At 38.6% G+C, this 13,676-nt stretch overlaps 1 protein-coding gene across 4 annotated transcripts in view; it reads left to right on the plus strand.

Annotated features, from left to right (window-relative positions):
* Positions 1–13,676, plus strand: part of MICAL3 (microtubule associated monooxygenase, calponin and LIM domain containing 3) — a gene marked incomplete at both ends in the record, with an annotated part of 99,530 nt that overhangs the window by 27,216 nt on the left and 58,638 nt on the right. For 3 of the 4 annotated variants that reach the window (XM_079537601.1, XM_079537602.1, XM_079537603.1), the window contains 5 exons: positions 1,197–1,304; positions 3,714–3,821; positions 4,478–4,664; positions 7,604–7,683; positions 8,791–8,878. In XM_079537601.1, the coding sequence (XP_079393727.1) occupies positions 1,197–1,304; positions 3,714–3,821; positions 4,478–4,664; positions 7,604–7,683; positions 8,791–8,878 (571 nt within the window). The remainder of the gene's footprint in view (positions 1–1,196; positions 1,305–3,713; positions 3,822–4,477; positions 4,665–7,603; positions 7,684–8,790; positions 8,879–13,676) is intronic. The other variant, XM_079537604.1, reaches the window with a different exon arrangement.

The raw sequence follows: 13,676 nt of genomic DNA on the forward strand, positions 1-13,676 counted from the left end.
TGCGGACAATGACAGATTATAGTGTGGGATTTAGGGAAAGAAATCGAGAAAAAGTAGAGTACTAAGAGAAAGCTCAGATAAAGTAATACATTTTCAGAAAAGCAATTTGATTAAATATTGATAATCTTAACTACAGAAAATCACAGAATCACAGATTCTGTGATCAGTGTTTTAATATACTATTATATTTCTGAAAACCCACATAGTTTTTATTGTGCTCAATAGGTTTAATCAACAAGCTAGCTTTTTCTAAGTGGCTACAAATTACTATTTTTGTGAGTCAGGTAGCTTCATGACATTTATTTTTGTCCTTTTTGTAATGAAAAACATAATTTTCTTTTAAAAGAAAGTCAAATATTTGAAATTTACATATTTTTTTCTTCCAGATAGTAATTCTAAGGAATACACAGTTCCTACCAGTACTGTCTCATACACCTCGCTACCTTTTTTTTTCCTATTTAAATTGTGTTTGAAGGTGGGCATTAGTTAGCCATAAAGGTAATGAGAAGGGTATGTTGGGAGCCCATACCTTCTTCCTCCTGTGAAGGGCCCATTTCAGAAGGATGCATACTCTCAGTTAGAGATTTGCTCTTTGCCACTTGATAAGCAAAAATAGCAGATTGCACTGTATTGTTTAATTATTTTTACTGTGGTATTTCAAATCTGCTGCATTAAATTTTATACTGGAAATGTGGTGCTGCTTGTTGGCAACAGTTACAAGTTAATTTCTCCCACCTGGAAGGAGAGCAGGATTTTTTTTTTTTTTTGCATTTATAGTTAAAATGTAGAAGAGGTCTCATGTGGCCTGAAATAGAATCCTAGTGTCTTGAGCCAGTAATACGGAACAACAGGAGATACAGGAGCAACAGAGGAAATTGATCTGGGATCTGTGCCAGTGGCTTAGTTGGTTGGGTTACAGAAGGCTGGACATCTGTGGAAGTAGGTAATTGTTTCCAAATGGCCCTCAGTGACTTAAAACATAATAAAGGACAAATTAAGAATAACATACTCTGCCTCACTAGGGAGAAATTGAAGATGCACTGGACCTTTTTTTTTTTCAAGTTGTCCTACAAATGTCATTAAGAATTTTTTCTTTTTTTGTGGTGGGCAGAAGAGCCTGAATTTTTGTTTTTATTTTCACCTGGCTTTCCTTCATATCTATGTATGATTGTTGTGACTCTTATTTTATCTTTTAGCCTGAGACTGAACCGTCTCGCCGATTCTTTGTTGACCAGTGGGAGCTCTCCCTTAGCCTCCGTTCTTCTAATCGCCCTTCTTCACCTTCATCTGACTCTCTTCGACAGGTAGCATTGGCCTGAGCATTGCTAGGTGCACTCGGCTGTGTCACTTACCCCCCCCTGGGCCCATTGGCCAAGGACAAAACGCAAGAGATGGCTAGGCTTGCAACACTTCACCTGCAAAATGCAATGTCTGTGCATATTCATGCACAACTGAGAAATCAAGCAGCCTGTGGCATAGCTTGTTGTCAACCATAAAGCAGTTTGAAACTAAATATATGTAACTTTTGGTGCAAATGTAAAAAGCTTCTGGTTTATCTTGCTCTCAAATTGTTTGTTGTGGTTTTTTTTTTTTTTGAGCACTAATAGTCTAGCTTTGGAATAAAGCTTTCTTGTTTTGCTTGCTGCTTTTGTTGAGATTCTGGGCTAAACTACAGAATGGGCTTGTGTGTATATGCTTCATCTATAGTATGAAATACAGAATACTTTGGCTTTCTGAAAAATCACTAGGAATTTCATCTAGTTGCAGTTGCCATGCTGGAAAACAAAAGGAGTTTGATTTGACTTAAGCTAAGGTGGTTCTTTGCTCACTGTTGAAAATGGTTCAGAACATTGCATATCTTGAAGACATTTGCCCAAGGAAAGTTAAAGTGCTCCATTTAAAATCCAATATTAGACCAGTTGCCATGTGTAGGTAGAGAAATCAGAACCACAGAACCTAAAATCAAGACTTGAGCAATTATATTTCCCACATGAAATAGTCTCAGATGTTGTGAGTTAAGATTAGATTAATCAGTTTTCGGGCAGATGTGCTGATAGAAATTTGCAGATCCTGAAACACCTGCAGTTAAGGTTGGGTGAGGAACCTGTATAGTTGAAATGCAGTTCCAGCTGAAAGAAAATGTCTGTTGAAAGCACCTGCTTCCCCTGGAAAAGCTTGAAAATTCTGAAAGACAAATTGTGTTGTTACTTGCATACGTAAATACTGCAAGTGCTCAATATTTTGGGCTGGATTTAGCAGACAAGTATGTAAAAGGAGTGAGTATAAATTCTTTGTGGGCAGAAATAAACCTCCTTTATTGTAGTGACATAGCTCTTGAGGAATTAGGACTTCAGTGATAGCAACTACAATCTGATGGCCAAGCATGCCATTTTCAGACCCTTTTCCCCCTGAAATACCATTCTGTGATGGATTTCAGATTTTTGTGATTCCTGCTTTTCTCATGTCCGAATATGTGAAGGTCTTAAACATTTCTAAAAGGCTAATAACCACACTTGTGAAACATATACTGAATTGTTACTTATGATAAATAACTAATTCTGGTATGGTAGTGGGAATTTTGAGAGAAGAGCTCAGTCTTTTCCTTCAAGATACTTCTATCCTGGTGATTTTGCACTTGCCAGAAGGCAGTGTCTTTCTGCTCCTTCATTTCCTGAGGAGACTCCAGCTAGAAATATTCATAGTGCTTCTTAGTTTGGAAAAGGAAAATTGCTTGGCGTGCTCTTTGCTGCTCTGCTGAGTCAAATTCGTGGTGTTTGCAGTGTGATTAAGCTAACACGGATGTAAGCACATAATTCTCTTAACCATGTAATTATTGATGATGGCTGAAATTATTTCCGTTGAAAATCACTTCCTCTGCTCCTGCAGTGACTGAACATGGCTTGCAAACACTCATTTTAGACTGTCTAGTGTAACTGCCAACATGCCTAGGTTTCTCAGAATACTGGAGGGATTTTAGCTATCCACAGTCATTGCATCAGTCAATACCCATGATGGAGAAAAGCCGAGTCATAAAGCCATGTTCAGTGTTGAGTGAATACATGTTCCAGATGTTTTCAGGTATGGCTTTAAAGTGTTGGATGAGATTCTTGCCATCATTTTCCATATAAACTTCTATATATTTTTAGCTTTGGAAAAATGATAGTTTTGAATGACTGTGAGTTCCTGAGTTAAGGATTTCTTCCTACTCTGTGAATGCACTTTAAATGAATTCTTTTCAGATGCTAATCATATGAATAAACTGTTGCAATCAGCATGTTACATTAGACTCTATGACATGTCTTCCAAAATGTCTTTGATTCTGATGCTAATTTTACCTGGAACCTCAAATCTTTGTCTATATTTGGTTTCATCTTTGAAAAGTGAATCTGTTCAGGTTTCCAGGTGCAAAGTACCCCATAAGCAAGAAAAAACTTGGCTTTCTTCATCATCATAGCATTTCTAGAATACTTAGGGAATGCAAAATGCAAACCTTCTTTTTCATAGTTGCAGTTGATATTGGACTGTTCCAATGATTACTGATGACACTAGTGTTGCTGTTACTACTTGTCACTCCATATTGTCCACTGTCTTGGCATGGTTTCACCTCTCTGCACCTTTTCACCACCTAACCTATTATCATTTTAGTCATTTTTATAATTTTATTTCTTTTTCTTTTCTCACTTCCCTTTTGTTTTACTCCATCCATCTGGTAGAAGTATATAAAGATGTACACAGGCGGAGTGAGCTCATTGGCTGAGCAGATAGCCAATCAGCTTCAAAGGAAAGAGCAACCCAAAACCCTTCTAGACAAGAAGGAACTGGTAAGATGATGTGCAGAAGATGATGTGTGTTTGTGATTAGATGTACTGTAGATCTGAAGTATTGTGAGTTGCTAGTACAGCTGGTGGATCCATAGTAGCTTTGTAAAAGACTTAACTTCCCTTTCTCCATCCACCCTCTCTCTTGTCCTCATTTTCCTTGCAAAATTGCTGAATCTAATCGCAGCACTCAAGGATTAGCTGCAACCAGTTGACAAACTGGTGGTTGTATTTGTGAAGATGTATTTGTTCCACTGTGGTTACTTCAACATTGTTGTTTACTAGAGGAGTAAGGTTTTGGTCTAAGGATTGCAGTTTGAAGGGTCTCTTAATGATTTTGCCTTTCTATCATATGCCTCCCTCAGTCATTTATTTCAAGGTCATTGTTAATAGTACTTGTGTCCACTTTTCCATCCAGAGCCTAATTTACTCCTCACATACATAGGCATGACATCCTAGGACCTTCTTCACTGGACTTCAAGGTTAGTTTTTGGTTTCCTGGCTAAAACTGAATTGTGTCACAGCGCAGCAGCGTCCATGTGTCAAAGAACAGCAGCATCCAGACGCTCCCATACCTGCAAAGATGAAGAAAAAATATGACCATGCGGTCTTGGTGAGAATGGACACACACAAATTTAATCACGCCTATATCTGTCTAGGGCTCGCTCAAAAAGGAGTTCCCCCAGAACCTGGGAGGCAGTGATGTCTGTTACTTCTGCCGCAAGCGCGTCTATGTGATGGAAAGGCTGAGTGCTGAAGGCAAGTTCTTCCACCGCAGTTGCTTCAAGTGTGAATACTGTGCCACCACTCTGCGGTTGTCATCTTACGCCTATGATATTGAAGATGGTAAGAGAAATTGCCTTTTTGTAAGAATTCTCTTAACTGTCCTGGAGGTTTGTCAAGTGATTTCACGGCTCCCTGTTTGCTTACAAATTATTTGGGGAGTTAAGAGACAGAGTAACTTCAGTTCCAGAGATATCCTCTCAAACTGTTAAAGCTCTGTGGGTTTCCTGTGGCCAGGTAATGCTGAGAGCTGTGAGGAGTTAATTGAGAATAGCTGCTGGAATGGAAAGAAACAAATAGTATTTGAGGGCTTTAAAATGGTTTGGCAGCTGTCTTTTAAGGCTAGATCCTTTACTGTTCCTTCGGTTACATTTAAATGAGGAAACTCATTTTAGTTTTAAATGAGTTTAGTTTTGAATTTAGTTTGGCTTTATTTAAGAGAATGTAACATGTTGGTGACAGACATAATCAGCTTTTACTTTTTAAGAGAACACAGCAATAGGGCTTTACGTTTTAGATACAACAAAAGAAGAAGTTTATAATCAAGGGCTATGATAGTTGATAATTACAGACTAAGTTATATTTTAGAGGGAAAAATAGGACATGGAAGTTGAGTAGGGATAGGTCAGTGCTAAATATATGGAGAAAGAATTAGTTACTGAAAGTTCAGTAATAATTTTTTCTTTCTGTGTCTGATAGACTGAGGAGCAAGAAATACGATTACCAAATTAATAAATTTATTGATGACTCTTAACAGAGTCCAACATTCAAAGGATTAAGGGAAGCGTTAGGTATAACAGATCTGAGAAACCAGACAGTGTGGCAGCAGCTGAAACTTTCGTTAGCACCCAGAAGATGAGCATGTTGAAAATTATAATTTCAAATTGCATGTCACTTCTGAAGAGTAACATCCTTCAAAGAGTGGCAGTGTTACATTTGTTGCTTGTTAGCAGAAAATTCACATTTTCTGAAGAAGTAAGGTGTCTTAGATAAAGCTTAATGCATATCAAGTAGTATAACTTCTACCTTCTTTCACAGCTGTCATTTATCTTTGCTCTGATATCAATAATAAAATATGTACAAAATTATGTAAAACTAGGGAGATATTAAGTGGAGGGGCTTCTACACCAGAAATGATGATGTAGAAATAAAAATAACAGGAAAAAGTGCTACAAATGATATTTTTCCACATTGATTGAGTCAAAGATGAAGTAAAAATTGTAAGCTGTGTGCTACAGGATGAAACTCCAGAATACTCTCTGCAGACTGAAAAGTTCTGAAATTGATAGACATCTGTGTAACTGGGTTGAATATTTTTGAAAATACTGACAGTGGCCATGGATACATCAGCTAGGCTTATGGGGCAAAAAGTACCAACATAATATTTCTATTGAAGATGAATTATATAGCGACCTTTAGTAATGGGCTTGATCACAAAGAATTGAGGAATCTCAGAACCATCAAACCAGGCACCCAGTAAGGAATAGAAAAGCCATTATTACTTGTTCAGAATGACAGCGCACTTGACTTGGAAGTTTAAAGGGGCCAGTGATAATTTTGAAGTCTGTGTATAAAATCAACAGCTTGGTCAATTATCAAAGCTGGGACAAGGCAGTTGTAGAGCACTGCTGTTATTTTGTGCACTCAGAAGTCATGGGGTACCTGATTAAATGTGCAGTAGCAAGCTGAGCCCTTCTGTCTGTTGTATGTGCTGAAGCAGTTTTTGCCACCAGACTTAGCGATTCTTTCTGCCAACCAGCTTATGTACACAGTTATGGCCAGACAGCTCACAGTGAAACAAGCACAAAGCTTGGAGTCTCAGCACATCTGCAGCATTGATTCTGAAGTAACTGTTACACGGTTAACAGTTTCATATATATATATGCCAAATGTGACCACATAGAAATGTGTGTTATTGTCACTAATCATTGTGAAAATGTAGCTCATGTTTCATTCTGGATTTGTTTTGAAAGAGAAGATAAAATACATTCATGTAGTTGCTATTCATCTAGCTCTTCTGACTGAGAGTGTCCTGTAGTGTTCTACAATCAGTGTCTGGTTCAAAGCCTGAGTATGTAGGGGTTTTGCTGTTGTATCTCTTGTCAGATGTTTCCCCCGAAACAATTTGAAAGACTCCACGTTAACAAATGTTTATTTAAGCAGGCAGTTCTCACCAGATAGTATTTGCCACCTTTCTATCATAAAACAAATCATTAGAATATACTGTGCTAGTACCAGCTCAGAGAAACTGTGGAAAGCAGCAAAAGTCAGACTATAGATTTGAAATGTGTTAGGAAGGTTGTAGGAACAGGATATTAGAAGGTATGCTGTGGGCTGTATACACTTAGCAGGATGTGGTAGCAAAAGAACATGGGAAGATAACCGTGCTATCAGTTTGCTCCTATTACTGTTACTTGCACTGGGGTATTGCTAGTGCTGCTTTGTCTTTAGGATAGTGTTCAGATGCTGGTGAAAACCCATCTAGACTTCTGGAGTGTTACTAAAACATCAGTGTCACAACAGGTCTTACTTGTGAAAATGACTCATTGCTCGATCGCCCTTTCTGCAAGTAACTACGATCTGTTTTCGGAGATGGTTCTCTGGGAGTTAATGCCCTCCTCTCCCTCTTTCCTCTGCTGCTTGTATTCATTCTTGCTTTTTCCAAAAGTGCTTCTGCCAGCTTTTCATGTGATGATTTCTTTGTTCCTCACACACTGCCGCATTGTTAGCATGTGATACCACACAAGCCTCACAGCTTTGCTTTGGTGTTTGATAGGATATTATGCTCAGTGGCTGTCAGGCACCCAATGAAAGGGAAGCTAGTTAGGCAGAGGAGAGAGGAGGGCTGGAGTTAAAACTTCAGATAGTGCTTGTCTCGGTGCATAGTGATTAAACTAGAGGAAGGAGGGACAACAGAAAATAAGTTGCAGTGAGATGGACACTTATATTGTGTTAAGGTGGTGTGTTCTCATTGTCGACCATCATTAATGTTCTGTCTGCAGGTAAATTCTACTGTAAGCCCCACTACTGTTACCGACTCTCCGGTTATGCTCAAAGGAAGAGGCCAGCAGTGTCAGGAAAGGTAACTCATTCTTTTCATCTAGCATGTTGATTCTTAACAGTGAAGGAGTAAATATGCTTTTCTTTTTGTGAAGGTAGAAAAATTCAGAATGCATCAAATGGCGTTGTAATGTCATAATGTCCTACAGTTCTATAAATTTTCATTAAAAGCTTGCAATTATCACTTCTCTTTTCATGGTTCTTTTTATAAAATGATGTACTGATCCACTCAGAACAGTATTTTGATTTGTATTCTTGTTATACTGACATGCTTATTTAGTCCGTGTAGAGACTAAATAACTTATGTTGCTGGTTTTGCTTTTCCTTAAGATTAAACAAATTATTTGCATTTCTTCTGAAACTTGAATTTCTAACTCGCTTGCGTAGGCTATTAAGATGATGTACTGTCTTTTCTGCACTTTTGCTGTCAGTTAGTGTATGGAAAGAAAGGGTATCCTTTTCCCTATGTTATTGTAATTGAAGCATTTGTGTTTTAAACATAGGCCCAAGACCTACTATGTAATACAGAAAGGTGTCTCTGCTTTTGTCTTTATAATCCAGGGCATATTAGACTTAATTTGTCTCCTCAACTCACTTTTCAGAATTTTTGCATTCTCAATGTGAGCAAGCTCTGTGGTAGTCTCTTTGCATTCAAGTTCTGTTAAGATTGAATGCTACAAACTGACCTTCCCCCTCAGATGATGTTTTCCTCTGTGGTAGTGGTGGTGGCGATCTTTTTGCTTGCTTGTCAAGTTTTGTTAGTACAAGCTAGAGCTGTGCACCTTTTTGGAAAGGCTAGGGATCCATCTCAAAATTTGTGCCATTCTTGCAGCCAAAAGGAAAGACCAAAAGTGAAACATATTATGTATCCCAGATGAGCAGACTTCAGGGATCCTACTGCTTTGACCTTCTTGGATATCTAGCTTGTTTTTTGGGGTTTTAAGCCTATCGAGAAGGAATGTGTTTGGTTCAGACCTTGCCTTTATACAATAAATAAGGGGTATCTTAATTGCTGAAGGGATATCTTCCTAGTTCGTTGTGTTCAGTACATATAACCTCATATGAAAAGAGTATTTTCTAAGTGCTTGCAATTGTAGTATGGATTTAATTCACTTCCTCACTCTTCCAGGACACCAAAGGACCTCTGCAGGACACTATGGCAAGTGATGGAAGTGGACGGGCAAATTCCATCTCCTCCTCAGCAGAGAGGGCCCCAGGTAGCTCCGCTTCCTTCTTTAGCAGGGTGGTGCAGTACTCTCTCGGCTTCTTTGACAGAGTTAGGGTGGCAAGCCAGCGACTGCAAAGCACAGTTTCCTGCATTGGGCACCAGGTAGCCCAGAACCCTTTGGACTCCTTTTTCATGTGTCAGCTGATGGCTTTTGGGGTTCCCTTTCTCTATGTCCAGTCAGAAGTTCTCGTGCAGATCTTAGGGGAGTTCTGTGGCCAGTCTGCTGACCATTGAGAATTAACGTGACCCAACTTTATAAGCTGTACAACTCGTGTGAATTGGGGTGCCGTGTGAATTTTGTGTGTTATGTGAAGTTCTCAATATGTTATTTTGCATTGTGGCTTTGGGGGCCTAGATATTCTCATTTCTTTAAAGGATACTGTCTGAAATAGTTCCAGGAAAACACAGATCCTCAGTTAAGGGTCTCCTCTGAGTGGACCCAGATAAAGAGGCTTTGTCTGTACTGTATGTACTTCAATGTTGACTCAAGTTACAAGTTCTGATACACTGGAATAATTCTAAAATTGGATTTCTGTGTTTGCCTGAAATTTGGGAGTGGCTTCTCATTCTCCCAAATTTCTGTTCACTAATCTGGTACTTGAATGGGAAGATCCCATTATCTCTGGATTGTGTCTCCTTTGGAATTCTGGGTGTCTGTGACAGCTAATGGGATGGGATTCCTTAAACTTCTTGAATTTCGTGGTGCTGACAGGTCATGGTGCTTTTCCCTTACTGCCAGATTCTGTGCTGCTCCTGGCCATGGCTTTGGGAACGAGGTAGTGAATGTGTGTGTCTTACTGTGAAGTATTTTTGCCTATTAAGTTAAAATTCTAATTCCTTCTAACATGGGAGAAGTGACTCTGCTACAAATGCTCGTTTGCCCAGCCCCTACATGCTCACTTGGTGATGTCAGAAAGAGATTTAGTTCTAATATTGGTTCTAGAACGCTATGAAAACAGGAAATTAGGTGCTTTTAGAGGGAGAACATACTTAGAGGAAAAATTTAGAAATGAATGTGCTAATTGAGAAGAAACATTAAAAACATACAGGCAGATAAAAATCATGCTTATATTTGACATAATATTCTTACAAGCATTTCTAAGATGGTAACTGAACACAGAAAGTCATTCCTACTGTGTGCTGTTGACTCTTTAAGTGTAGTTACACTCGCTGTTTTGTCTGTTAATGGCGTGGAATTTCCATATGGCAGAATGAAGGAGAGAAAAAATGTAATGAAAAATGACAGGTCCAGAATGCCATTGGCAGGTGGGATAATGACAGCATTTTTTTGTACTGCAGGCTAGGTTTAAAATTGCTTATTCTAAAGGTGAAGAGTTTTTGGTTTTATGATTTTTTTAATATAGAGCATATTTTTTAAGATGTGTGAAAAAGATATTTCTTGGAGCTGTTAATTCACAGATTATATCATAGGAAAAGTGTCTTGTGGGTTGAAGCTATTGGTGATGAGAAGTGGAAGAAAGAGAGTTTAGCTGTGTATATCAGTTTTTCAGCACTGTTGCTGTCGGTCTCCTTTCCTTGATTTAGTCCTTCCAACAGATCAAATTTAATTATTTGCATTTCTAGATGAGCCTTCAGCAAACAGCATCTACGTGATCAGTAAGTAGGACAAATGTTAGGCCAGGTATTTCCATCTCTCCTTATGTACTGGTGACATAGTTGGCACCTGCGATGGCACAGTTACAAGAGCTGTAATATTTCTAGAGAAGAAAAGTAGAACAGACACCATTTTATCAAACAGCAAGGCTTGAAATCTAGGTCTCCAGTTTGCTGTGCCTAACTGTAGCATTGTTTTTAAATATTTTGGAGCTTTAAAGCTTTGGCTCCTGTACTCTGCAAAGTACATCATTAGGGCATATTCAGCTGGATGAAGCTAGTTCATCTTTAAGGCAGTGTAACATGTTGTTGTGTGTGCATGACTGAAACACCTTTAACGGTTGAAGAGTTACCTTCTGGTTCTGTTGTCTCCCCTTTTCTGCTAGAAAATATTATTTATAGCTGAGATCTCATTTTCTTTATGAAGCAAGTTGTAAGTATATTTTAAAACTACTGGATTAACAAGGGTTAAGAAGCAGGAGGGGAGGCTAAATGCCATGTATTTTAAGAGCAAGCTGCAGTGTCATTAAGGCAGGCCAGTTCTCCATTAGTCAGTTTAACGGTCATGTGCTGTAGTACCTCTCTTTAGCTCCAGTTCTTGCACAGTAGATCAGGAAACTTGCAATGTGTTTACCGTTTTGTATGGCTTGAAAAAAAAACACACAAAAAACCCCACAAAACCTCAGCTTTTGAATTGCAAAACTTCATGATACAGTGGAAGAATAAGATACTATTTCTGAATAATCAAAGGGAGTCTCTAAGATTGCATCTTTATTTAACTACTGACTTTGAACTATGTGCATATATGCTTTCTTGTAATTTATTAACTTCTCTAGGTGAGAAACTATAGGCATTCTGCTTTCACTGAAATATACAAGAATACCTTAAGAAAAAAGCTCTCTGATCTGGAGATAGTTTCCCACGCTCCAACTTTACCCATTCAGTAGACTTACCATGAACTGGTTGTATATCTGAAAACTCTTTGGCCTCTTTTAAGGCAAGAACCAGCGGCTGAGGTTGGGCAGTAGTGATTTCATACCTTGAGATCTGAGTCAGTCTTACTAGTGAGGCAGATGCTGATGAGGAGTGCAATTTGCCTCTGAAACGATTAAGTGAAAAAAGAGTGTGAAATGCGTAGGTTTAATTTTTGATGGAGTTCTCAAGATAGCTTAGAATGCAAAAGGAAGGTGTAGAGCAAAAACATCAGTTAAGCAGTGCACAAGACAAAAGCCCCCTGGTTTTAAGTTTTGTACCCTCTGAGTTAAATTCAGTCCTGAATTAGCTCGTTCAGTGACCATTACGACAAATTGTGGCAGGCCTGCTTCTTAGTTGCCACAGAATCTCAAACAAATGTAAATTTTCCAGGTTTTCCCTCTACATTCAGTACCTCCTTTACCACCAAATCTGTGCTCTTCTTTTTGTAGCCAGATTAATAATTAAAATCTGTTTGAACTCAAAATGACGTTCAGCAGCTTTGGTCAGCTTAGGTACAGTTGGTCCCAACAAGCACTTTCTTGTGATGCCGTACTAAACCTGACAGGCATGCATTAACTTTGCTAAAGATGTCAGTCCCTGGCTGCCTGTCCCTTGTATTGCAGTGACTGCAGTTGTAGGGTACAACTTGTGAGAAGCAAGTTGAGTTTTTTAGCAGTCTTCTAGAAACGTCATTCTTACAAAGGTTTGCCTGGTTTGCCAGGGAGCCCAACGTGACGTCTTATGTAGTGTCACAGGGATGTTTTCAGGGAGTTAAGTTCTAACTGGCTCCTGCAGTACTGATCAGCCCCTTTCGATGGGGAAGTGGCAACAAGCTTTTTAGTGGTTGATGCCATTCTCTCCTGGGAAGGGAAGCTGGGGAAAGCTGGTACTTTGCTTTTGGTTCTGCTCAACTGTGGCATGCTTTGTCTTAGATTCTGTAATTCTTCTCTGTACTCTGTCTGCCTCTTTCTATCTTCTGTGTTTGCCTTTGTGCCAAAATTGCTGCTGTTGCCATGGGGAAAAAAACACTTTGCTCCTCAACTGTCTCTCCCTTTCATAATCTGTAACCACCGTGTCTTGGATTTTTTTGAATATTATTTACAGTACTTTATATGATTTGAATGTGCTTTTAATGTAAATGCTTTTTTTTTTCTGTTTGTTCTAAAGGTCTGTAAGAACACATTTTCAAACTTTCAGCTCTTTCTTGACAGATGGACTTGGAACAGTCTTTGCTTTATCATAATGCTCTTTGGGGCAGCTTTAGGTAGAGATGTTTTGTTGTGTTTCCTATTCCAGGCTTGTGTTCTCACAGCAGTACATTTCTGACCCTATCAGCAGTAGGAATTTCATAAAGAAAAGACCTGCTAGGGAAACTCTTACTTCGAAAACTCTCAGCAATAAAATGCAAGTCATGAGATCTTTGCAGTAGTTACTTGAGCTGCAAAAAAATGTAAGAAACTCACTATAAGTAGTATACAAACCTGAAAATTTCAATACGAAGTAGAGGTGTTAGGTCTCCTGCTTTACAGTCACAAAAGTATATCCTATATATGAGATGGGTGCAATATGAAAGGTTAAAAATCCTCTTATGGATGTGCCTTAAACATTTTCAGGGAGCAATGTTATGAGCAAACCATTTATGGTAGACTCTTAAACATGTAATGTGTTGCGTTTAATAAGCAAAAGTGGACACTTATATGAGAGGGCTCTTTTGGTGACCAGGTAATCTAGAAAGTGGTGGCTGCTTCCTCTGAATGCTATGCCCTTTCAAGTAAATTATCTGAGCCCCATTTTCAAAAGGATCATGGCTGTCCATTGAGTTTACACAAATCTTTATGAATGCATACAGTATTATTTGCACATATTTCTATGCCTGAAGAAGTACAAATCATTTTTGTATGCATTTCTGTATATAAACTGGCTTCTTGTTCATTGATGTTGTCCCTTTACAGTTCTACATACATTGAATGTGCCTGCTGAAAATATTTCATCTCAAAGCAAAACGGTTTACTTGTGCATATGAACATATCTTCACAAAGGCTTCCGCTCGGCCACTCCTTTTTGTTATTATTCAGATTTGTTTTTCATACTTGTTTTAATTTGATGTGTCATAAACACTGCATTACCAACAATACAGTAAGCTAATTCTGTGGCATACTGCTCAGTTTGTGGTGCCTTCATTTGAAACCGCTAAACTG

This window comes from Tetrao urogallus (assembly GCF_951394365.1).
Source record: "Tetrao urogallus genome assembly, chromosome: 1".
NCBI lineage: Eukaryota > Metazoa > Chordata > Aves > Galliformes > Phasianidae > Tetrao > Tetrao urogallus.